At 49.0% G+C, this 25,082-nt stretch overlaps 3 protein-coding genes across 3 annotated transcripts; 1 reads left to right on the top strand and 2 right to left on the bottom strand.

Annotated features, from left to right (window-relative positions):
- Positions 1 to 6,859: 6,859 nt before the first annotated feature.
- LOC123122378 (defensin-like protein 1) lies at positions 6,860 to 7,516 on the bottom strand. The gene is made up of 2 exons (XM_044542572.1): positions 7,340 to 7,516; positions 6,860 to 7,243 (listed from the first exon to the last, which is right to left on the bottom strand). Exons 1-2 carry the CDS (start codon positions 7,401 to 7,403, stop codon positions 7,065 to 7,067), a joined length of 243 nt encoding a protein of 80 aa, XP_044398507.1. The 5' UTR covers positions 7,404 to 7,516; the 3' UTR covers positions 6,860 to 7,064.
- Positions 7,517 to 8,976: 1,460 nt separating this feature from the next.
- Positions 8,977 to 9,634, top strand: LOC123125277 (defensin-like protein 2). The gene is made up of 2 exons (XM_044545796.1): positions 8,977 to 9,138; positions 9,237 to 9,634. The coding sequence occupies exons 1-2, from the start codon at positions 9,078 to 9,080 to the stop codon at positions 9,407 to 9,409; spliced, it is 234 nt and encodes a 77-aa protein (XP_044401731.1). The 5' UTR covers positions 8,977 to 9,077; the 3' UTR covers positions 9,410 to 9,634.
- A 7,029-nt stretch (positions 9,635 to 16,663) lies between these two features.
- Positions 16,664 to 21,112, bottom strand: LOC123122377 (peptidyl-prolyl cis-trans isomerase CYP21-1). Its single transcript, XM_044542571.1, has 7 exons — positions 20,868 to 21,112; positions 20,165 to 20,240; positions 19,984 to 20,031; positions 19,473 to 19,496; positions 19,202 to 19,384; positions 17,210 to 17,285; positions 16,664 to 17,130 (listed from the first exon to the last, which is right to left on the bottom strand). The coding sequence occupies exons 1-7, from the start codon at positions 20,943 to 20,945 to the stop codon at positions 16,965 to 16,967; spliced, it is 651 nt and encodes a 216-aa protein (XP_044398506.1). The 5' UTR covers positions 20,946 to 21,112; the 3' UTR covers positions 16,664 to 16,964.
- Between the last annotated feature and the right edge of the window lie 3,970 nt (positions 21,113 to 25,082).

The following is a 25,082-nucleotide window of genomic DNA, read 5'->3' as shown; positions in this document are numbered from 1 at the left end:
CTCATGAGTCATTGCACATCCCGGTACACCGCCGGAGGCATTCATATAGAGTCATATTTTGTTCTAAGTATCGAGTTGTAATTCTTGAGTTGTAAGTAAATAAAAGTGTGATGATCATCATTATTAGAGCATTGTCCCAGTGAGGAAAGGATGATGGAGACTATGATTCCCCCACAAGTCGGGATGAGACTCCGGACGAAAATAAATAAATAAAAGAGGCCAAAGAAGCCCAAATAAAAAAAGTGAAAAGAAGGCCATAAAAAAGGAAAAGGCCCAAACAAAAAAGTAAAAAAAATGAGAGAAAAAGAGAGAAGGGACAATGCTACTATCCTTTTACCACACTTGTGCTTCAAAGTAGCACCATGATCTTCATGATAGAGAGTCTCCTATGTTGTCACTTTCATATACTAGTGGGAATTTTACATCATAGAACTTGGCTTGTATATTCCAATGATGAGCTTCCTCAAAATGCCCTAGGTCTTCATGAGCAAGCGAGTTGGATGCACACCCACTTAGTTTCTTTTGTTGAGCTTTCATATACTTATAGCTCTAGTGCATCCGTTGCATGGCAATACCTACTCACTCACATTGATATCTATTAATGGGCATCTCCATAGCCCGTTGATACGCCTAGTTGATGTGAGACTATCTTCTCCTTTTTGTCTTCTCCACAACCACCATTCTATTCCACCTATAGTGCTATGTCCATGGCTCACGCTCATGTATTGCGTGAAGATTGAAAAAGTTTGAGAACATCAAAAGTATGAAACAATTGCTTGGCTTGTCATCGGGGTTGTGCATGATTTAAATATTTTGTGTGGTGAAGATAGAGCATAGCCAGACTATATGATTTTGTAGGGATAGCTTGCTTTGGCCATGTTATTTTGAGAAGACATGATTGCTTTATTAGTATGCTTGAAGTATTATTATTTTTATGTCAATATTAAAATTTTATCTTGGATCTTATGGATCTGAATATTCTTGCCACAATAAATAAAATTACATTGAGAATTATGTTAGGTAGTATTCCACATCAAAAATTCTGTTTTTATCATTTACCTACTCGAGGACGAGCAGGAATTAAGCTTGGGGATGCTTGATACGTCTCCAACGTATCTATAATTTTTGATTGTTCCATGCTATTATATTATCTGTTTTGGATGTTTAGTGGGCTTTACTAAGCACTTTTATATGATTTTTGGGACTAACCTATTAACCTAGAGCCCAGTGCCAGTTTCTGGTTTTTGCCTATTTCAGTGTTTCGCAGAAAAGGAATATCAAACGGAGTCCAAACGGAATGAAACCTTCGGGAGAGTTATTTTTGGAACGGAAGCAATCCAGGAGACTTGGAGTGCACGTCAGGGAATCAACGAGGAGAGCACGAGGCAGGGGGCGCGCCTACCCCCCTGGGCGCGCCCTCCACCCTCGTGGGCCCCTCGTGGCTCCCCTGGCCGACTTCTTTCGCCTATATATATATATATCCATATACCCTAAAACCATCGGGGAGCAGAATAGATCGGGAGTTCCGCCGCCGCAAGCCTCTGTAGCCACCAAAAACCAATCGGGACCCTGTTCCGGCACCCTGCCGGAGGGGGGGATCCCTCACCGGTGGCCATCTTCATCATCCCGGCGCTCTTCATGATGAGGAGGGAGTAGTTCACCCTCGGGGCTGAGGGTATGTACCAGTAGCTATGTGTTTGATCTCTCTCTCTCTCTCTCTCTCGTGTTCTTGTGGTGATACGATCTTGATGTATCGCGAGCTTTGCTATTATAGTTGGATCTTATGATGTTTTCCCCCTCTACTCTCTTGTAATGGATTGAGTTTTCCCTCTGAAGTGATCTTATCGGATTGAGTCTTTAAGGATTTGATAACACTTGATGTATGTCTTGTCGTGCTTATCTGTGGTGACAATGGGGTATCACGTGATTCACTTGATGTATGTTTTGGTGATCAACTTGCGGATTCCGCCCATGAACCTATGCATAGGGGTTGGCACACGTTTTTGTCTTGACTCTCCGGTAGAAACTTTGGGGTACTCTTTCAAGTACTTTGTGTTGGTTTGAATAGATGAATCTGATATTGTGTGATGCATATCGTATAATCATACCCACGGATACTTGAGGTGACATTGGAGTATCTAGGTGACATTAGGGTTTTGGTTGATTTGTCTCTTAAGGTGTTATTCTAGTACGAACTCTATGATAGATCGAACGGAAAGAATAGCTTCGTGTTATTTTACTACGGACTCTTGAATAGATCGATCAGAAAGGATAACTTTGAGGTGGTTTCGTACCCTACCATAATCTCTTCGTTTGTTCTCCTCTATTAGTGACTTTGGAGTGACTCTTTGTTGCATGTTGAGGGATAGTTATATGATCCAATTATGTTATTATTGTTGAGAGAACTTGCACTAGTGAAAGGATGAACCCTAGGCCTTGTTACAACGCATTGCAATACCGTTTATGCTCACTTTTATCATTAGTTACCTTGCTGTTTTTATATTTTCAGATTACAAAAACCTATATCTACCATCCATATTGCACTTGTATCACCATCTCTTCGCCGAACTAGTGCACCTATACAATTTACCATTGTATTGGGTGTGTTGGGACACAAGAGACTCTTTGTTATTTGGTTGCATGGTTGCTTGAGAGAGACCATCTTCATCCTACGCCTCCCACGGATTGATAAACCTTAGGTCATCCACTTGAGGGAAATTTGCTACTGTCCTACAAACCTCTGCACTTGGAGGACCAACAACGTCTACAAGAAGAAGGTTGTGTAGTAGACATCAACGGTCTTGTCCAAGATTCTCATAGCAACAAACTCATTCAACACTTCACTTGAGTACAAGGTATGGAAGTCCGGCCTTTGACGGATGACGGATTACATGGCCTTATGGTAGGGCATCATGGCCTTGAGAAACTTGCGCTTGATCCAATTGTCATCCGTATCCTTGCTCCCATGATCTCGGAGTGAGACCGCGAGAGTGGTTAATCTCTGATAGAGCTCACGAGGTTCTTCATCTTCATTCATTGCAAACTCATCGGCTTCATCTTACACCACTTCATAATTGGAGCGTTGAATGCTTGCGCTTCTCTTGTAAATGAAAACCACATGTTGCCATGCTTCCTTGGCCATGGTGAAAGGTCGGAGATGCGCAATATCTTCGTATGGAATTGCATCTTGGATAATGAAGAGGGCGGACTCGTTGAATTGATGATCCGCGGCTTCTCTTGGAGTGAGGTTGCTTGGGTCATGCGGGTAGAAACCTTGCTCAATAATTCTCCAAAGATTAGTAGAACTATGATTCAAATGACGTTTAAAACGGTAGACCCAAGAGGCAAAGTCCTCATTTTTCACAAACTTAGGAGGAGGACCAACATGATTTAAATGAGTGGAGGGAACCGGTCCTCCATAAGTGAGGGGTGGTTCAACATGGGCAAAGATGACATTTCCACTTCTACTACTACATAAAGGAACTTTATCACTAGTAGCTTCCCCCTTGTCGGAGTTAGCATCCGTCACCTTGTTAGCGGGATCACCCACTTTCATTGATGCGGTGGATAATTTAAGGCCTTCTAAAAACTTATTGAACATGCCTTCGACCTCGGTCGTCATGGAGGTTTTCAATGTGTCCAAAGCCGCATTGAACTCCTCACGTGAGACCGAGGATCCCCCATCGGCCGTAGACGAGAACGGAATCACACCGACGTGCTCCTCCCCGCCGTCTACGGTGTCAACCATACTCTTCGGACGACAAAGTCCTTAATAAAGAGACGAGGCTCCGATACCAATTGAAAGGATCAATATAGTTGACTAGAGGGGGGGATAGGCAACTAATAGTTTTTAGCTTTTCTTTACCAATTTAGACTTTGCATCAAAGTAGGTTGTCTAGATATGCAACTTGGTGAGCAACCTATATGATGCAACAACAACAAACACACAAGCAAGCAAGGGATACAACACAAAATAAGCTTGCACAAGTAAAGGGAAGAGATAACCAAGAGTGGACCCGGTGAAGACGAGGATGTGTTACCGAAGTTCCTTCCCTTTGAGAGGAAGTACGTCTCCGTTGGAGCGGTGTGGAGACACAATGCTCCCCAAGAAGCCACTAGGGCCACCGTATTCTCCTCATGCCCTCACACAATGCGAGATGCCGTGATTCCACTATTGGTGCCCTTGAAGGCGACGACCGAACCTTTACAAACAAGGTTGGGGAAATCTCCACAACTTAATTGGAGGTTCCCAATGACACCACGAAGCTTCACCACAATGGAATATGGCTCCGCGGTGACCTCAACCGTCTAGGGTGCTCAAACACCCAAGAGTAACAAGATCCGCAAGGGATTAGTGGGGGAATCAAATTTCTCTTGTTGGAATGTAGATCGGGGCCTTCTCAACAAATCCCTAGAAAATCAACAAGTTTGATTGGCTAGGGAGAGAGATCGGGCGAAATGAAGCTTTGAGCAAACAATGGAGCTTAGGAAAGGAAGAGATAGTCAACTTGGGGAAGAAGACCCCCCTTTTATAGTGGGAGGAAAGATCCAACCGTTACCCACCTACTCAGCCCGCGACATGCGGTATTACCGCACATACACATGGTACTACCGCACAGGCATGTGGTACTACCGCTGGGAAGTGCGGTACTACCGCTCGCGCGGCAGGAGCCAGGTGAGGCCCTGTTGCACAAGGCAACGAGCGGTAGAACCGGCGGAGCGGTACTACCGCGCGCCCTTGCAGTACTACTGCAAGGCAGGGCTCATTCTGGGCTGGGAAGGCACGGACTAATAAAATTACATCTGTGGCTACTTTCGCTGAGTTTCAGTCAGTGCAAAAATCCGGCACGGTACTACAGCTCACAGGGAGCGGTACTACCGCGTAGGTTACAGAAATAAAAAATTACTTCCGCCCCTAGTTCCGCTCATGCCACCGTTCTGGGCCAGAGGCCACAGTACTACCGCGTGCTAGGAGCGATACTACCGCTGTCGTGGGCGGTACTACCGTGGGCAGCTGCGGTACTACTACTCCCTTGAGCAGTACTACCGCACGCCACAGACCAGTAGCACTAGGAAGCCTTCATCTTCGGAACGACAAGAACAAACAACCGGTGCTTCAAAGAAGCAAGGAAAGGTGGTGCAAAGGAACAGATGTGTACGTATAGATTTCCCCCTAACCTTTCCGAAGCGGACCCCCTCTTAATACTACGGCTTTCCTACGACTCAAATCCACCGAAAATAAACATAGAGAAACGCCGCCTTCGACAGGCTCCAAGGGGCACCGAATCGTCTTGTGCCTAGACATGAGATATCTAAAATGCTCAATGCACACGATTAGTCCGCAAATGCATTGTCATCAATCACCAAAACCACTTAGGGAGAAATATGCCCTTACACCTAGACTCTATGTACAAATTCTGCAAGTATGTGATTGTTGTGTTTGGCTCTGAGTACTTGAGAGAGCCGAATCCTCAAGATACAACCCGCTTGTAGGCGATGAAAGCCAGCAGGGGCTTTCCAGGTATGCTTTGCAGCATATACTGCATGCACTGAGAGTGGAAGAACTACCCTTCTGCTTGGTAAGGGTAGTATACGGGCCATGTTAGGGCTTGCACTGTCATACTTGAGGTCGTGGCCTCACAAGATCTATGAATCCGGCACTTTTTTTAGCATGGCCGGATCACGCAATGATATCAACGTGCTTCAATGCTCTTCTATGTTTGCAAGGCTTGCCGAAGGCAATAGCCCGCCGGTGAATGTTATCATCAACGGCCCCAACTACGACAAATGATACTACCTAGATGACAGTATCTATCCTCAGTGGACCACTATTGTGAAGATAATCCCCAACCTTGTCGAAGAGAAGAGGAAAAAATTTGACCAAGATCAAGAGAGTGCTAGAAAGGACATCGAGCGTGTCTTTGATGTTTTGTAATCTTGATGGGGAATTGTTCCGTATCCTGCTCGACTTGGAGCATTACGAAGTTATGGGAGGTGATAACTGCTTGTGTGATCATGCACAATATGATCGTCTAAAACAAGCGTCCGGAACTTATCTACGATCAAGGGTTTCAGTTTCAGGATGAAAATCCAACAGTTCATCCAATTTTATTATAAAATGCATGATTGAAAAACGCACATGCAGCTGCAAAATAATCCAACAGTTCATCCAATTTTATTATAAAATGCATGATTGAAAAACGCACATGCAGCTGCAAAATAATTTGGTTAAGCATATGTATACTCATGTTAAGCACCAATAGATGTATCGTGTTTTCGCATGTATTTAAGACAATTTAATTTTTATTTGGTTTATAAACTATGCTTAATTTATTTGATTTTGAAATTATGCTTTATTTGGTAGATTTTTTATATGTTTGCTTGTGAAATAATGGTTTATAAACTATGCTTAATTTATTTGATTTTGAAATTATGCTTTATTTGGTAGATTTTTTATATGTTTGCTTGTGAAATAATGCAAATTAATGGCATATTTGTTTTTTTTTGCGACTGAATGGCATATTTGTTGAAAACGTGCGGCCAGCCAGTGTAATATGGGTCGGCGCGTTGGACGCACTGTCGATCCAAATAAAAAGAAGAGTTGCTCTAACCCTGAAGATGGATCGAATATTTTATTTTGGTTGAGTGATTAATTGACTTTATATTCTGTGAGTGCAGAACAAGTGACTTGAAATAACATGAAAGCAGGGGAGGAGGCCAGCCTCCAAGGGTGCCGCTAGCTCTGGCCGCCTTCATCCCGGCTGTTAACGTTCGGCCTCGGCGAGAACCATTTTGAGGAATTACGTGGAGATATTTTTCCATGCTGCTGAGCACGTAAAGAGATCTTACGACTTGCATATATTCACGGATAAATCCATTGATTTTGTCACTGGAAGCAACGCGTGGCATGCATCATGCTACGTACAGCGGTGACGCGCCACGTTTTATTACATCTTCTGACAGAGGCGGCGAGTGGGTACATGGTAGTTAAAGACTTAAGATACATAGGTGGCGGCGCCATGGACGGGGCGGGGGTGGGGGAGCTCGCGCGCGGAGCATCTGCCCTAGCACTCCCTCTGGCAGGTGCAGCGGCTGATCTTGCAGTAGCCGGCCGTCCATTTTGCGCCGTGCTCGCTGAGGCACGTCTTGGTGCAGCTCTTGTCCGAGATGCACGCGAACGAGTGGTGCTGGCTCTTCCCCGTGCAAATGCGCGCCTCCGCCACGCCGACTCCGGCGCCGTCGTCTGCCAAAAATGTCCCGGCCGGCCACGAGCGTTAGTCCATAACCATAAGCAGCAGCAAATTAATAAGTCGGCGAGCGGCCGCTCAGGCTTACGCACAGGAGGAAAGCAGGAGCAGCACCAGCATCACCGCGCACACGGTCGCCTTCGGCTTGAACTCCATTTGCTTCTGTAGGGGGTAGGTAGGTTGATGGAGCAAGCCTTTTTTTTTCTCTCTTTAGGTGAATACAAGCTAGGGCTTCTGATCCAGGCGACCGTGTTTGTTGTTGCCAGGAAGAGAAGCTCTCTTACTTATAGGGAGTTGGGGCCGGAGGAGCGGGCTGCCGTGCATGCACGCGGGTGTACTCGTGGCAGGCATCCTGCATGTAGCTAGCGTGCCACCCGTCGGGCTGGAAGGCCGTGGGTTCAGCTCCTCGTTCCAACTCAGCGTGCGTCTGGATGCTGGGGGTGAGAAGAGTCGCACCTCTGGACTCTGGTTCGAAATAATTCGAACCAAACTTCCCTGGTGACGAAGGGGCGTTGGACTAGGAGGATCAATGGTCTCAAAACCCTCAACTGCATGCCTGGTCGCAAAAAGGAGGTCTCGTAAGGCTGCGCCGCTCGCCGTTCAAGTCCCAGCACCTATCCCGCATTGCAAGCCAGACAAAAACTTGGCAGGAGCGATGCATGCGTATTCCTCCCGTTCCCTAATAATCTCCGGCAAAAGCAGTCTCTCTTCAAAATCTGATAATAAGGTAAGCAGTAAACGAAATTACATGCGTTTTTACATGAAAATGCAAGCCATTTGATTGAGATACTGGCCCGAGAGGCCGAGACGATCTTCCATCGTCTACACGGCTGCCTGCACTTGACCCCCACCGCGATGCATCGGCCGACCGATCCGTGGTCCCACCGGCGGGCGGTAGGGCAGAGCTCGCCGCGCGCTGTCCTGCATGCAAGCCCACGCCGCCTGTGGAGGAGCCACGAGCCCAAGGCAGCTCGCCGATCTACTACCTCGGCGGCCCTACCTACCCGCCGACTACCCTGCGCGCTCTCTGGTGCCCTCGCAATCTGGCTCTACCCGCCGACTACCCTGCGCGCTCTCTCGTGCCAGGGCAATCTGGCTCTACACGCCGACTATCCTGCGACCACCGTCTTGTGGGTACCTACCTACGTGCCGACCACCCTGCGCGCTCTCTTGTGCCAGGGCAATCTGGCTCTACACGCCGACTACCCTGCGACCACCGTCTCGTGGGTACCTACCTACGTGCCGACTACCCTGCGCGCTCTCCAGGGTGCCGACTACCCTGCGCGCTCTCCAGTGCCCTGGTAATCTGGTATGCATGCACCGCTGCAGCCAAAAGCGACCACTGTCTCGTGGGTACCTACCTACGTGCCGACTACCCTGCGCGCTCTCCCGTGCCCTGGCAATCTGGCATGCGTGCACCGCTGCAGCCAAAAGCGACCACTGTTTCGCGGGTACCTACCTACGTGCCGACTACCCTGCGCGCTCTATCGTGCCCTGGCAATCTGCCATGCATGCACCGCTGCAGCCAAAAGCGACCACCATCTCGTGGGCAAATACGTGGGCGCCGCATGCACCGAGCCCGCCACGTGAACGCGATCCATCATGCGGCAGGCCACGCGGCCAGTCATTGCGCGCGCCCACGCCACGATGCATGCATGCTGCTTCGTGTCCATGCACAACGGACCCGACCGGCCGGCTCCGAGCTCATGTTATATAATGCCATCACCGATGAGCGTTATAGCCACCCACAGCACACAACTCCACCGGTAGTAACAAAGCCAGTACGTAGCGCAAGCAGAGTTTAGCTCGCTCCCAGCCCGGCCGCTCACCATGTGGACCAAGAAGGTGGCGACGCAGGTGGTTTTGGTCCTGCTTCTCCTCCTCATCGCACGTAAGTGTTCATCAGATATTCAGTTAGATAGTACGCACATATGTTATGTCATTATACATGCATGTTGACGTGTGGCGAACATGGATGGATGGATGCAGAGGAGGCGGCGGTGCCGGGGGCGGAGGCGAAGATCTGCCGGCAGCGCAGCGCGGGGTTCAAGGGGCCATGCGTGTCGGACAAGAACTGCGCGCAGGTCTGCCTGCAGGAACGCTGGGGCGGCGGCAACTGCGACGGGCCCCTCCGCCGGTGCAAGTGCATCAGGCAGTGCTGATCATATGTGGAATGCTACGGCTAGCTGGCCCTCGCCGTACGTCAGCTAGCTAGCCCATGGAGCCATACGTCTGTGTACCTACTTGAATGTGTGTGTGTGTGTGTGTGCCCCCTTATACGTACGTATGTCGTATGTATATCCGTGTCGCCACTAGCCAGCTGCTGCATCTCGATCGATGCATGCAAGATAATAATATGAATGAATAAAAACGTACGGTTCATGTTCCGTTCCTTGTTACCGTAAGTTTGCAAAAAATGTGATCGTCCGGTCGTCTCGGTATTTTGCCTATGTTTGTTGGCCACGTTGATCGAGGGCTCCCCATGGCAGGCTACCATGTTGGATAACACCTCGTGGGATGTTCTTGTAGAAACGCAGAAGAAAACGCTCACAAGTCGCAATCTACAGTCGGAGTTACAAATCCGGCCGGCACCCTATCCGTCCCCGGCGAATGCAACGTTCAACTGAACTATATATATAGAAGAATGGTGTAACCCTTACTCACAGAAGGAAGATACATATACCTACAGATAAGGCAACCTCCGATCCCTACATGCAAGGATCGTGGAGAGGAGGTGCCGTGAAGCTAGCCAGCTACACCCTAGGTCCTGCCGTTACACCAGTGCCGAGGAAGGACGTTCAGACTGGTTCTAAACTCAGAACACCGACGACGGGAGCCCCTTGGTGAAGATGTCCGCAAACTGTGAGGTTGTAGGGACGAAGAACTTTGGCTTCACCGAGGGCCACGCGGTCGCGAATAAAATGAAGATCAGTCTCCACATGCTTCGTCTATTGGTGTTGCACCGGGTTGGACGAGAGATACACTGCACTTACGTTGTCACAGTAAACAATGGTCCCTCGACGTGGGGGGCGATGAAGCTCGGCAAGGAGCTGACTGCACTTACGTTGTCACAGTAAACAATGGTCCCTCGACGTGGGGGGCGATGAAGCTCGGCAAGGAGCTGACGTAGTCAACAGGACTCGGCAAGGAGCTGACGTAGCCAACAGGACTCGACAAGGACGTTGGCCACATGCTTCGTCTATTGGTGTTGCACCGGGTTGGACGAGAGATACACTGCACTTACGTTGTCACAGTAAACAATGGTCCCTCGACGTGGGGGGCGATGAAGCTCGGCAAGGAGCTGACTGCACTTACGTTGTCACAGTAAACAATGGTCCCTCGACGTGGGGGGCGATGAAGCTCGGCAAGGAGCTGACGTAGTCAACAGGACTCGGCAAGGAGCTGACGTAGTCAACAGGACTCGGCAAGGAGCTGACGTAGCCAACAGGACTCGACAAGGACGTTGGCCACAGCACGATACTCCGCCTCGGCACTGGAAGCCGGAGGTTGGAACAGAGTGTCTCTTGGATGACCACAACGTTGTCTCTTCGATGACCAGGAGATCAGGTTGGAACAGAGAAAGACGCAGAAGCCGGAGGTAGACTTGCGAGTGTCGGGGCAGCCGGCCCAATCAGCATCGCTATAAGAAACAAGATCATGTGGCGAGGAGCGATATAGCTGAAGGTCATAGTGAGTGGTGCCGCGTAGGTAGTGCAAGACCCTCTTGACCAACTGAAAGTGGGAGTCAAGAGGTGCATGCATGAACAAGAAAATCTGTTGCATGACGTAGGTGAGGTTCGGTCGTCACGGCGTAGGTGAGGTCCGGTCGTGTAAGAGTAAGATACTGAAGTGCTCCGACGATGTTGCGATACTTAGAGGGATTAGAGAAGGGCGTGCCGCCGGAACTGGACAACTTGCAGTGAGTATTGATGGGTGTGGAAATGGGGTGGCAGTTAAGCATGTTGGCTTGGTCCAACACCTCCAAAGCGTACTGCTCCTGAGATAAGAAGATCCCGGGAGCATTGCGATGAACGTTGATGCCGAGGAAATGATGAATGTCGCCGAGGTCACTCATGGAAAACTCACGGGTGAGGGATGAAACAAGTGAGTTAAGAAGAGAGGCGGTGCTAGCGGTGAGAATGATGTCGTCGACATAGAGCAACAGGTACGCCATAGAGGCCCCGCGACGTAGGATGAATAGGGAGGTGTCACACTGAGATGAGACAAAACCGAGTGTGTGGAGGAAGCGGGTGAAACGAAGGAACCACGTCCGGGGCGCCTGCTTGAGGCCATATAAGGATTTGTTGAGGCGGCAAACATGCGTGGGGTGAGCGGAATCCACAAAACCGGGGGGTTGTTGACAGTAGACTGTCTTGGCAAGATCACCATGGAGGAAGGCGTTTTTAACGTCCATTTGCCGGATCGGCCACCCGTTGGCCGTAGCGAGGCTGAGGATGACACGAATCGTAGCGGGTTTGACAACGGGGCTAAAGGTCTCCCCGTAGTCAACCCCGGGATGCTGGGTGAAGCCACGAACCACCCATCGTGCCTTTTAACGCGCCAAGGAGCCATCAGGATGAAGCTTATGCCGAAAGATCAACTAGCCCGTCACCACATTAACACCTGCAGGACAAGGCACCAAAGACCAAGTGTCATTCTGTATTAGTGCATTATACTCGTCGATCATCGCAGTATGCCAATTGGGGTCTTTGAGGGCGGCACAGTATCAGGAGGGGAGTGGGGAGCGTGCATGGCTGGCGGGACCGCAAGGCGACAAGGCCTGGTCTGGGCCCGTGGGAGTGCAGGCGGGCGAAGAGGGCGCGGCAACGAGCGGGCCAACGGGCGAGCGTGCATGGCTGGCGGGACCCGCAAGGCGGGGGCGGGCGGGCGGGCATGCATGCATGGGGGAGGCGACAGGCGCGGAGGACTGCGAGTCCAGGTGGTTGCGTGGTGTGAGCGGAGTGGGCGGGGTGGGGTAGGTGGGATACGACGCGAAAGATCCGAGGAGGGGGCGTGGGACAGGGTGGTTGGGATCTTCTGTGGCGATCGCGGGTGGTGCGTAGGGAAAACAGGATTCGTCAAAAACTACATGACGAGAGGTGATAACTTTACGGGTGGAGAGATCGAAGCACCTGTAGCCTTTCTGCTCGCGTGGGTAGCCAATGAAGATACATCTAGTGGAGCGTGGCGAGAGTTTGTGCGGGCGGTGGCGGAGAGGTTAGGGAAACAGAGGCACCCAAACGTGCGAAGGTGATCGTATGTAGGGTTTTCGCCGTAAAGAAGAAAGTGTGGGGTAAAGTGGTTGATGGCACGGGAAGGGCGGATGTTGAGAAGGTTGTTGGCGGTGTGGAGAGCTTCAACCCAGAATGACGGAGGGAGATGAGCTTTGAAGAGCAGGGTGCGGACCACGTCATTGGTTGTACAGATATGGCGCTCCGCTTTGCCGTTTTGTGGGGAGGTATGTGGGCACGTAAGGCGAAAGGAAATACCGTTAGTGGAGAAGAACTCTCGGAGTCGGGTGGTGAGGAACTCACCGCCATTGTCACACTGCAAGCATTGCACTAAAACATGAAATTGAGTGAGGACAAAAGAAAAGAAACGTTATAACGTGGCACATGTGTCGGATTTGGCAAGAAGTGGAAAGACCCAAGAATAATGTGTGTAATCATCCAAAATAATAAGATAGTACTTGTAGCCCGAAAAACTAATGATCGGTGAGGTCCACAAATCGCAATGCAAGAGTTGAAATGGCGCGGTGGTATAAGAGGTAGAGGTAGGAAACGGAAGTCGTGTGTGTTAGCCCAATTGGCAAGCGGTACAAAGTGGCGACAAAGAAGCTTTATTAAATCTTGGTGGAACATCAAAGGGAAAATAAACTAATGTAGAGGAGCCCGGATGGCCGAGCCGCTTATGCCAAAGATCCGATGAGGTGGTAGTGAAGGCCACCGGAGGGGTATCGCCGCAGTCGCCGGAGAAGCGGTAGAGGTCGCCAGAGCTATTGCACCTCAGAAGGACCGCCTTGGTTTGAAGGTCCTTCACAGAAAAGCCGAGGGGGTCAAACTCCACATAACATAAATTATCGCAAGTGAATTTGCGGACGGAAATGAGATTTTGAATAATATTAGGCGAAAGTAATATATGAGTAAGATAGAAGGGCCGAGGAGGGAGGCGAGTGTTACCAACGGCGACCACCGGAAGACGAGCCCCATTGCCAACAATAATATGACGAGTATTATGCGCTAATAAAGGATGAGACTCGTCGAGGATACCTGGGTCCCCAGTGACATGGGATGATGCGCCCGTGTCCATAATCCACTCGGCTTGAGCAGGGAAAGCCGCCCCGTAGCTTGGCGCAGAGTGGAACATCGCCGAGGCGTCCCATGAGAACGGCGTGGAGTAGGGCACCGGCGGAGCAAAAGGCTGCATCACGGGGTAGGCGTGCGTGGGCGCGCCGGGGCGGGGGCCAAGGACGCCGGCCGAGTTCGGCGGGATCCAAGGAGCACGCGGTGGGGGGAAGGGCATGCCCATGGGCGCGAAATACCCCAGCCAGGGTTGCTGGGTGCCCCGGCCACCGCCGGGAGCGTCACCGCGACCACGGCCACGCACGCCGCGGCCACCACCACGGTTTCCGCCAAGAGCAGCGCGGTCACCGCCGCGGCCAGCTCCACCACCGCCAGGAGGGCCGCGGTCACCCCCGCCTTGAGAAGAACGATCGCCGCGGCCGCCGTTGCGGTCACCACCACGATCATCAGCGGAGTGGACAGCGAGGATCTGCGCGCCCTCGGCGCGCGCCCGCTTGTCAAGGGCGAGCTCGGCTAGCACCAGACGGGATCGAGCTTGGGCGAAGGTGGGCAGCAGGACGGTGGACTGGATGATCGCCGCTTGGAGCTCGAATTTCTTGCCGAGGCTGTCCAACATCTGCAAGGTAAGGGTACGGCCGGTGACCGGTTCCCGAACATCAGCGAGGGCCGCAGCGAGGCCTTGGAGGCGGCGGCAATAGTCATTGATCGACTGGTCCCCGCGCACGGCCGCCCGGAACTCCTGGCCAAGGTGCATTGCAAGCTCCGCCTCGTTCTTCAGGAAGTACTCGTGGAGGCGCCGCCAGATGGTGTAGGCGGTGGAGCCCGCCGGTGCGACGACGTCGAGAAGATCGCCGACGATGGTGGCAAAAAACCACAGGACGATTGTGTTGTCGTCATCACGCCAGCGCGGGTTTGAGAGGCGTGCAGCGGAGCCGTCGCGGATGTGGTCGTCGGTGTGGAAGCGGGCGAAGATGAGATTGAAGTAGTTTCTCCAGCGGATGAAGTTAGCGTCGTCGAGAGAGAGTTTGAAATCGACTATGTGGGAGATACTGGAGGGGGGTTCAGCCGGAGCGGAGGTCACTGGGACGGCGAGAGGGATGGTGGTAAGGGGACTGGTGGTGAGGGGCAGGTTGCCGGACGAAGGAAGGTCAGGGGTGGGCGTTGCGCGCGGAGCCAGGGGAGAAGCAGCGGCGGCCGCTTCGGCAGCAGCGAGGTCGGCATCCGAGAGGGTTGGGATGCCACCGGTGTTGTCGGCATCGGCCGGCGGAGGGGAGGTAGGGCTAGTCGACATGGGTAGGGGAGGATATACAGAGAAGGCAACCTCCGATCCCTACATGCAAGGATCGTGGAGAGGAGGTGCCGTGAAGCTAGCCAGCTACACCCTCAGGACTAGGTCGTGTCGTTACAACCGTGGATAACTCATACACATATACATGATAATGATACAACTCAACATATATCATCAAACGGACATACTATATAGATCATCAAACGGACATACAAATGCTACATAGATCATGATCATCAAATAGACATGAAATGGATATAATTCACATAAAGGATCATCAAACGGGCATAATTCACATTAACGATCATCAAAGATGTCCACAAAGACAAATTCTAACTAGATCAGTAATAATGAAAATATACACCGAATCAACGGGCATAATTCACATAAACGATCACCAAAAGATGTCCACAAGCACAAATTCTAACTAGATTAGTGAAACTAAAATATAAAGACATCAACGGGCATAATTCACATAAACGATCACCAAAACATAATTCACATAAACGATCACCAAAAGATCACCCCGGTTTAGCCGACGGACAAATTCTAACTAGATTAGTAATAATGAAAGTCAAAGACGAAGAGAGCGCCGAGCTTCACCACTGTCACGCCAGCCCTTTCGTCTAGGTAGGCGTCCAGAAAAGGACGATGTAGCATTTCATCCTCCGAACGATGCGGTCCTGTGGAGTCCTGCTTTGGCTTGACGACTCCCGTTGTGTGCTTTCGGTTGAGCTTGGCGACTCGCCACGCGGGCACAGATCCAGGCCGTGCTGGAGCACCTTTGCGTTCTTCCTCCAAAGCCGGTGGGCACAGCTCCAGGCCCAGCTGGAGCACCTTTGCGTTCTTCCTCCAGAGCCGGCTTGCGTTCTTCCTCCACAGCCGGCGGGCGTCCATCTTTGTCGTGATAAGTGAATGGCGGCAAACCCATGCTAGGAGCCGCTCCTCCTCGTTCGGCATCCCACCGTGCGACAGCCTCCGATGCGGTGGCGGCCGACTCCATTGCCAGACGCCTCTCGCGGTGGGCAGCGCGCCTTCAATTCAGGTGTGCGCGTCCTCGGCATTGGCAGAGCGGCCACTAAAACCCTTCGCTGCCCTGCCGGACACTAGTAAGAAAAAGCCTTAGTAGTGGCGTTCCACAAATGTGGTTACCGGCGCGGAGGCCAAACGCTAGTAGTATAGCGCCGAGGACATACACTGGTAACATGAGGTGTCGCAGTAGAGCCAGAACTGCCGCCCTTGTCCCCTCGCGACCATTGAAACGCGATGCAAAGGGCCAGCTTGTCCTCGTCGCCAGCCGCGTAGGAACGCATCCCAGTCGTCGTCGTTGGAGTGGCTGCCGATGCCGGACATAAAAGTCATTACCAGACATCTCATAGTCCACGGACGTCTAATACAGCTGAGCGAATAATGTCAAAGCCTAAAATAAATCAGGTAATATGATAATACGTGGGCATTGATATCAAATCTAAGACTTTGGGCTAGTTTCGCTGCGATGAAAATCTAAAAACCATAGCACGTAGTAATCTTTGTTTAATCTAAGATATGCTGATGTCGTAACATTTGTTTAATCTAAGATATGCTTAGTTTGCACACCTGATTGGGATGCCGTAATCTTTCGTCTATTTTACCATAGATATTTTACTCGAGATGTGCACCATATTCCTTTTCTTGCACTTAGACCTGTCAATATGTGATACTGTTTCGTCTATTTTCAAACAGGAAGCCTTCACTCTGCTTCAGTCGATAGTTCTGAACTCAACTTCAGTTAAAAACAACAGTTTTGCTAAAGCACATCTAAATGTGCTCTAAGTATTGCACATCTATTTCAAGAAAAAGTCATATGTCATTGATTTTACGCTAAGATTCATGCAAATACAAGTAGGTTTTGGCATGTGATACGCTGGCTACAATGTACAACATTCAGAACTCTGCTCGAAGCACGGCTGGTGTGCGAAGAAAACCGGTCACGGAAGCGCGCGGTGTCAAAATCCATCTTTTTGACAGAAAGACTATAAGGGAGACCCCTACAGTATGATTGGTGCAACGAACCAAAATTGCAATTACTATGCCTTGAACCTGGGTGGGTGGGAAGGCATCAACCCCTTTCCACCACTAGGCTATGACTCAGTCTGCTTCCTCGCCCCATTTCTCCCTGGGTATCTCACCAGAGTCAGTGATCAGCACCTTCTTCCTCGGCTTGCCGTTGTAAGTGCCTGCGCCCCCTTCAATGGCGTAGACATAATCCATTCCCTGAATCACCCTGCCAAAGACTACATGCTCCCCGTCCAACCTGCAGCGCTTGCCATTTCAGAAGTCGTAGATTGGTCAATGTTAAGTTGAGCGCGGACATATGGTGTAATCGAGCTTACCAGCCTGTCTTGATTGTGGTTATGTAGAACTGGGATCCGTTGGAATCAGTTCCAGAATTTGCCATGGCAACAACACCTGCAAGATCACAAGGTAACTCCAACTTCAGAAACAGGGTATTCACATTACGAGGTATTTAAAACAAGACAGAACATGCCGAAAGAATATTTAAGAACAAACACCACGTAACAGAGAGTAGTGATGCACACAATCATATACACACCCACTTCCAGCTCTATTTTCAGTACTCATCTACGCCAGAATGTACATTTTAAGATCATGTAAACACTGAGAAACCCCACTAGGTGTATTTTGCATACTTTCAATTGTGTAATGTTGTGGTCAATCTTGCCATATGAGGGCTGAGAAATTAGGAGCAAAAGGGATTTTGCAGGTGTACTAGTGCTAGTGGACATTACATGCAGTCCTCAAGGATCAAGGTTTTACACTACTGTCTCATTGGAACTTGCTTCGTCGCCAGATGTAGTGTTTGCCAGCTTCAATGATGCAACAAGGCCCCAGTTCAATCTGCTTGGTTGGCTTGAGGCTGAGAAAACAGTTGCCTCAGCTACGGAGAGGACATTTCCTTATTCTTTGGTAAATTTGCTTTAATGCTAAAAGTGTGAGGGAGCTCTGAAGATAATATTTATCTGAGACAATCTCAAACAAATAGTTCAGAACCTCATGCAATACGCCAGTACTTATGGAGGACAGACGAAATAATAAAGATAGCCTATGTAGGAACTTCGCCAGTGGCGGTCACAAAATAGATGGTAGTTATCTTTATCTCTACTCCTAAAAAACGAATCAATTGGTGGTGATGTTGTGTCTGCCATCTATCGATTTCGACCGGCAGATGAGCCTACATTATCCTGCCTTTGTTTCCAAACTATGTTGGAATCACAATTCCCAGGCATATGAGCCTACATTTGAGAAACTCTCTCAACCTTGCATAGCTAATATCAAAAGAAAGATATATAAGCTGGCAGGGCAATTACATTATTAAGGTTAGCAACAATCTATTCAGAACTGATTATTGGATAAGTGCCATGTTTGAATTTCGCATGTACAGTATGGTGAGGCACCTATTTTCAGTACAACCAGATCTTTTGGTTCCTTTCTTTAGTGAATTATACCTGCATGGTTACCTTTGTGATAATACCTTCATGTTTATATGTGTATTTCTTAATAGCTTCATCTTTATTGTGTTGTTTCCATTGTATTCGATTGTTACTGTTTTCCCTGTATTGGATTGTTGCACCTATTTCTCTGTATTACCGTCTCGGCAGTATGACTAAGACATGACTGCCACACAAGCTATTGTAACACCTTCATTGACAAAACAAGTTAGCACTCATGTGCTTATATGCATCAATGGCTTGGGGAGAATTGTTAAGGTTTGTAACAGTCTGATGAATTCAAGTACGACAAAGCAATAGTTAGCACACATGCTACTGTGATGAATTCAAGTACGGAACCTGGGGAGAATGAACAACATAAAAGTGTGTGGCGCTAACAGTGCAGCATGCAAAAAGAAGTCGAACTCCTCTAACCCTCACACGTAGTTATTAGCAAATCATCTGTTTTCTTTCTTGTAAATATTGTACTAACTGATTCATGATCTGACTTATTTTAACGCAACTTCATGGTTACACGTTTGAAATTCGAAGTGTGGCTGTGGGAGAATTGAGGGATTGTGAGACGGATGTGCCATCGACTATAATCACGAGCTTGCAATGGGGAGGTCGGCATAGTCGATGCAGGAAAAAGAACAGGGATTTAACGGTAAAAGCTGACAATGTTGTCTGATGTGCACGAGAATCCTTAAAGTATATGTCTAACATGATTAGTGTTGAACCAGTGAAAATATATGGCCCCGTTGCAACGCACGGGCAATTAACTAGTAGAAGATAAGTGTGTTACTAAGTTGGTACATCACTAAAGGCAAAGTTAAAACTGAACAAAAAAAAGGAATCCCTGGTTGCACATCTGACCTGGATGTGTATGTTTCACACTGAAATTCTCATCTGGGAAGGTGCCTCCATATATAGATTCGCTTGCTTTCCCATCACCTCTAACTATGTCACCACCCTGAATCATGAAACCTGGGATGATTCGATGAAATGGTGTTCCTTTATAGTGAAGAGGTTTACCCTTGGGCCCATCGCCCTTTTCACCTGCAATAATGAACAAAGTACAATATGAAAAATCACCTCAAGGAATTCAAGGAAGACGGCATGCAAACAATTCAAGGAAGAACAATACCTGTACAAAGGGCTCTAAAATTTTCTGCAGAACGCAGGAATAAAAAATATCAGTACCGAAAATAAACTTCATAAGTGAAAGATAGTATTCCTATATATTACTAAATTGTTCCTTCGGCAAGATATTTGAAAGCTGGAAGATATTTAGTATAGTTCATCTGTTGACACCCCATTTTCCTTATTAACAACCACAGACATCTTAACAAAACGAATGAAAAGTTGCAAACAAGCAGACAAGGTTGGGGTATAGGCATGCATCTACACATCAGTCTTCCTCCACTAAACTACTGAGAACAATGACCATCCAATCAATTTCCAGTTTTCGCCATTTTATATTATCTAACAAGGAGCACAAGACTCAGCATAAATAACTTTCTTCTACGAAAGATTTTATTTCACAACAGGATAATCATGCAATCTTTGACTAGGTCGTTACCCCCAAAGAGTTATTATATGCTTCAATAGGAAAATATAAGCATGAGGAGAAAGAGAGAAAGAGGGTGTGAAAATACCAACTGTTTTTGGCACCACTTCCCCATAAAGACCAATAACAATTCTACCTGTAACAACGGGCCAGACAAGAATTATTATAGCAGCCGGAAAATGGTCGTTAAGCTCAGTAGTATGTGCTGTTACAATGCAAGTTACAGCGCGGCATCAGAAGAAAAATGATGCTATGAAAGAAGGATATACCTATATTTTGGCCATCAATTTCCACGTCCAGGTATACCCTGTGAGTAACCGCTGGTAACTGAACATATGCAGCCCTCTGTCCAACGTGAAAAGGAAAAATGGTACCGTAAATGTTTTGTAATCCTGAATCATCAGTTCATCACCTCGCTAGTCATTGCTACCATCGCTACAGAGAAGAAGAAAAAATCCATGTCCCAGATCTTGCACAAAATGAGCACAAAAAAGACTATATTGTTCAAAATCTGAGACAGCGCTCTAATCACGCTACGGCCAGTTATGTTCAATGAGTCATGGTCACTAGAAATTACTAGTAAACTACCACCTGATTCCACAGTAAAACTACTCCAATCATCAAAGCAGAAGGCGGGCACCAACAAATGGTGTCTCGCACACATTCTATTAGTACACTTCAGCTCTTCACTACGGCAAGTGATGAGGGTAACAAGTGTTGCATGATTCTTTGGTTAGTAACATGGACATGACGAAGCCACCACCAACAAGGCAAGGATTGCACTAAGTACAGACATGCACATTGAGAATGGAGCAGGAAGATCCAGTCCGATTCCGCCTAATCGCCACTTCCTAGGAGGCTGAACTACGAAGCACGGAGCGGCCGCACCAGATTCAGGCCAATCTCTACGGCACAACCCGACCAGACAAGCCCTTGGAAACTCTCGGAATGGGGAAGTGCGTGAAGCCGTACCTGGCTACGGAGGTAGGAGGAGAAGGCGAGGTAGAGCACGAGGCAGGCGAGGAACCCGACGGCCGCCTTCCGCAGCATCGCGAACCCCGAGGTGGCCGAGGGCTTATCTCATCAAAAATCGTCGCGAGTCCGGCGCGAATCTGCTCGCGGTTTGGGGGGGATTCGCGGCGGAGGCGAGATCGGAGACGGAGCAGAGACACCCTCTTCCGCTGCGGTACAACAGGCCTGGATTTCTGGGCGACCGAGATGGCCTGGCCCACGCGCGAGGCAGGCCGCAGGCTCCTTTTCCTGTTTCCTGTTTTCTGTTTTCTATTTTCATTTTTTCTTTATTTTTGTACTTTTGTTTATACTTTCAAATATTACATATACATATATATATATATATATATTACAAAAAAACTCCACAAATATTTTTGAAAAAACATTTGAACAATTATTTGAAAAATGTTAATCAAGCATTCAGAAAAATGTTGAATGTAAACAGAAGAATTGTTGAGCATGTATTAAAAAAATGATGATTTTTTTATCATGTATATACAATGTTAATCCAGCATTTTGAAAAATACATGTCGAACACATATTTTAAAAATGTTAATCAAGCATTTGGGAAAGGTTAAATGTGTATAGAAAAAAATTGATCGTGTATTAAAAAAATATTATCATTCGCTATGGGGCCTTCACCATGCGCTAGTGCGCCGGCCCGATTGGTCGAAACGCTTCAGCGAGAGAAACCTTTGGTCTCGCTATGCGAGATATAGCGCTCGCGTGGATTACTGCACGTTCCCGAGTACACTTGCGTGGGCTGATGAACCGGTGAAGGCCCTAGCCCGCAAAGCGAAGCAACGGTCAGTCCAGAAGCATATTGCAAATAAAGTTTTCTTACCCCACAAAAAAAAATTAAAAAAAGTTTCTTAAAAAAGCTAATATATCAATAAAAAAATTATATGAAGATATATCAAAAAAGCTAAATAGTACTATATGAAAGTGATGCTGTTCCACTTAAATAAACTGATGTTCTTTTTGTTTTGGCCAAAAAAAGAAAGAACTTGGATAGTACTCCCTCTGTAAAGAAATATAAGAGTGTTTAGATCATTATAAAGTAGTGATCTAAATACTCTTATATTTTTTTTACAGAGGAAGTAGTTCTCTAAAATTGTAGGGATGAAATCTTTAGCACATTTACCACAAGGAGGCTCTTGATCATCTGTTACGACAATGCTACAAAAGAAAATCAATCTGTAGTTGTAGTTGAATGGTTAAGAGGATGATGTACCTGAGTCCATCGGAGATCAAATCTTGGGTTTGATGCTTTGGCCTGACCCAGGTGTTACTAAAAAAAAGTACAATTCTACAAAAACCTGAAGTGCGATGGGCAGGACGTTGGTAGTCCAAATAACGACAGCAAGACGATGAGGACTCCAAGCTCTTTCGGAGAGGAGTAAAATGGCGGTTCCATCAATTGATGAATCAAGTACCACTGCAGATTCAGATTTCACTCGGACAGCCAAGCAAAGCAAAGTGAAAGAATTATTTGAATTGCTTACCACATGGATTCCAAAAAAAAAAAAGCAAAGTGAAAGAAAATAGATGAGAGCAACTTCAACCGGGCGATCCATTTTGTCCCCTCACATTCTTTTGGATCGCCGTGGATAAAAACGATGGCCCAACACGCTGACCCATTTTCAAAACCCGTCTGTTCCGCGTCCGCGCAGACCCATTTTCGGCCCAAATTTGCGCCTGAAATGCGTCTCCGCGCCTCGCGTCCCCTCGGTGTCCGTCGCGGCTCCACATGTCGGTTGGCCAACAAACCCAAGCGGTCATAATTAACACGGCACCTACCGAGGGCCTGTCTGACAGTGTGTGGAAGGGCCGCGTGCCCATCCTTTTTAATGGACCCGTGCAGCGGAGCCGCCCTCATCCACTCCCCCCGTCCATATCTGGCCACCTTTGCTCCCTCGCCGGTGACCAGGAAACCCTAGCCAGCCCCAAACCCTAGCAAAGCCATGGGCATCTTGAGCAGGAAGGGGGAGGAAGGGGAGGTTCAGCGCCGGAGCGAACTCTTCCCGCGGGCTACCCCTTACACCGCCGCCGGCAAGACGCGGTACGCCACCGCGGGAGCGGGAGCGGCTGTACATCCCAGTCCACCAGGCGCGGTGGCACTGGGAGTACCGTCAGCCCCTGCCATATCCAGATGTGAACTTGCCGCACGACTAGCATCTGGACCCGTAGCGCATCCCCATCCCGGTAGCGTCGCGTCCGCGCGGACGCATGCGGAGGAGGTTTCCTGGCGGCGCGAGCTCCTTACGCCAGAGCAACGCGCCAGATTCTCCCAATCGGGAGTGCTGGTTTGCGCTAGAGCACGAGGAGGAGCGTCGCCTCGACACCCACATCGACCACGATGTTCCACCGCCGCCCCTGCGAGTAAAGCCGGAGGAAGAGCAGGCGGAGGCGGATACCAAGCCGCCCTCAAGGAGGCCCTGCAGCACGTGCCGGAGGCAAGCCGGCTCGAGAAGGACACCCATTGGAATGGGCTGGAGCAAGCCCTTGCTTTGTCCGCGGCGGGGGACTCCGTCCACGCGCCCCTGTTCGTGCCACCACCGCCCCTCGTCGAGCCCAAGGCCGAGCCGGAGCCGGAGCGCAAGCAAACGCCCACGCGTAAGCGGTCACCGCCCCCTACTTGGCCTAAGGAGTCCTATTCGTGGACCGGCGAGCTCCACAAATGGGTGAGCGCGCCTCCCTGCTACTTCGCCTCCACGTCGGAAGAGGAGGTGGCCCACCTTAATGTTGGGGGACGCAGTATTTCAAAATTTTTACCTACGATCACGCAAGATCTATCTATGTGATGCATAGCAACGAGCGGGAGAGTGTGTCCACGTACCCTCGTAGACCGAAAGCGGAAGCGTTAAGTAACGCGGTTGATGTAGTCGAACGTCTTCGCGATCCAACCGATCAAGTACCAAACGCACGGCACCTCCGCGATCTGCACACGTTCAGCTCGGTGACGTCCCTCGAACTCTTGATCCAGCTGAGGCCGAGGGAGAGTTTCGTCAGCATGACGGCGTGATGACGGTGATGATGAAGTTACCGACGCAGGGCCTCACCTAAGCACTACAACGATATGACCGAGGTGGAAATCTGTGGAGGGGGGTACCGCACACGGCTAAACAATCAACTTGTGTGTCTATGGGGTGCCCCCCTCCCCCGTATATAAAGGAGGTGAGGAGGGGGCCGGCTGGCCTCATGGTGCGCCCCCAAGGGGGGGAATCCTACTCCTACTAGGAGTAGGTTCCCCCCTTTCCTACTCCAACTAGGTGGGGGGAGGAAGGGAAGAGGGAGAGAAAGGAAAGGGGGGGCGGCCCCCTACCCAATTCGGATTGGGCTTGGGGGGGGCGCCCCACCTCTTGGCCGCCTCTTCCTCTCTTCCACTAAAGCCCATGTAGGCCCATTAAGCCCCCGGGGGGTTTCGGTAACCCCCCGGTACTCCGGAAAATGCCCGAACCTATCCGAAACTTTTCCAGTGTCCAAACATAACCTTCCAATATATCAATCTTCATGTCTCGATCATTTCGAGACTCCTCGTCATGTCCGTGATCTCATCTGAGACTCCGAATAACCTTCGGTACATCAAAGCACATAAACTCATAATACCAATCGTCATCGAACGTTAAGCGTGCGGACCCTACGGGTTCAAGAACTATGTAGGCATGACCGAGACTCATCTCCGGTCAATAACCAATAGCGGAACCTGGATGCTCATATTAGTTCCTACATATTCTACGAAGATCTTTATCGGTTAAACCGCATAACAACAACGTTGTTCCCTTTATCATCGGTATGTTACTTGCCCAAGATTCGATCGTCGGTATCATCATACCTAGTTCAATCTCGTTACCGGCAAGTCTCTTTACTCGTTCCGTAATGTATCATCCCGTAACTAACTCATTATTCACATTGCTTGCAAGGCTTATAGTGATGTGCATTACCGAGAGGGCCCAGAGATACCTCTCCGATACATGGAGTGACAAATCCTAATCTCGATCTATGCCAAATCAACAAACACCATCGGAGACACCTGTAGAGCATATTTATAATCACCCAGTTACGTTGTGACGTTTGATAGCACACTAAGTGTTCCTCCGGTATTCGGGAGTTGCATAATCTCATAGTCAGAGGAACATGTATAAGTCATGAAGAAAGCAATAGCAATAAAACTTA

This window comes from Triticum aestivum, chromosome 5D (genome assembly GCF_018294505.1).
Source record: "Triticum aestivum cultivar Chinese Spring chromosome 5D, IWGSC CS RefSeq v2.1, whole genome shotgun sequence".
NCBI classification, from domain to species: domain Eukaryota; kingdom Viridiplantae; phylum Streptophyta; class Magnoliopsida; order Poales; family Poaceae; genus Triticum; species Triticum aestivum.
The sequence above is the reverse complement of the archived record's forward strand: the minus strand, read 5'-3'. Positions and strand labels throughout refer to the sequence as shown.

Coding starts and splice junctions, on each gene's coding strand:
- LOC123122377 (XM_044542571.1), bottom strand. CDS start 20,945: ATGCTGCGGAAGGCGGCCGTCGGGTTCCTCGCCTGCCTCGTGCTCTAC. Junction 20,241..20,867: donor CCTCCTACCTCCGTAGCCAG/GTACGGCTTCAC, acceptor CACGTTGGACAG/AGGGCTGCATATGTTCAGTT. Junction 19,385..19,472: donor TTTTAGAGCCCTTTGTACAG/GTATTGTTCTTC, acceptor TCATTATTGCAG/GTGAAAAGGGCGATGGGCCC.
- LOC123122378 (XM_044542572.1), bottom strand. CDS start 7,403: ATGGAGTTCAAGCCGAAGGCGACCGTGTGCGCGGTGATGCTGGTGCTG. Junction 7,244..7,339: donor GCTGCTCCTGCTTTCCTCCT/GTGCGTAAGCCT, acceptor CATTTTTGGCAG/ACGACGGCGCCGGAGTCGGC.
- LOC123125277 (XM_044545796.1), top strand. CDS start 9,078: ATGTGGACCAAGAAGGTGGCGACGCAGGTGGTTTTGGTCCTGCTTCTC. Junction 9,139..9,236: donor GCTTCTCCTCCTCATCGCAC/GTAAGTGTTCAT, acceptor GGATGGATGCAG/AGGAGGCGGCGGTGCCGGGG.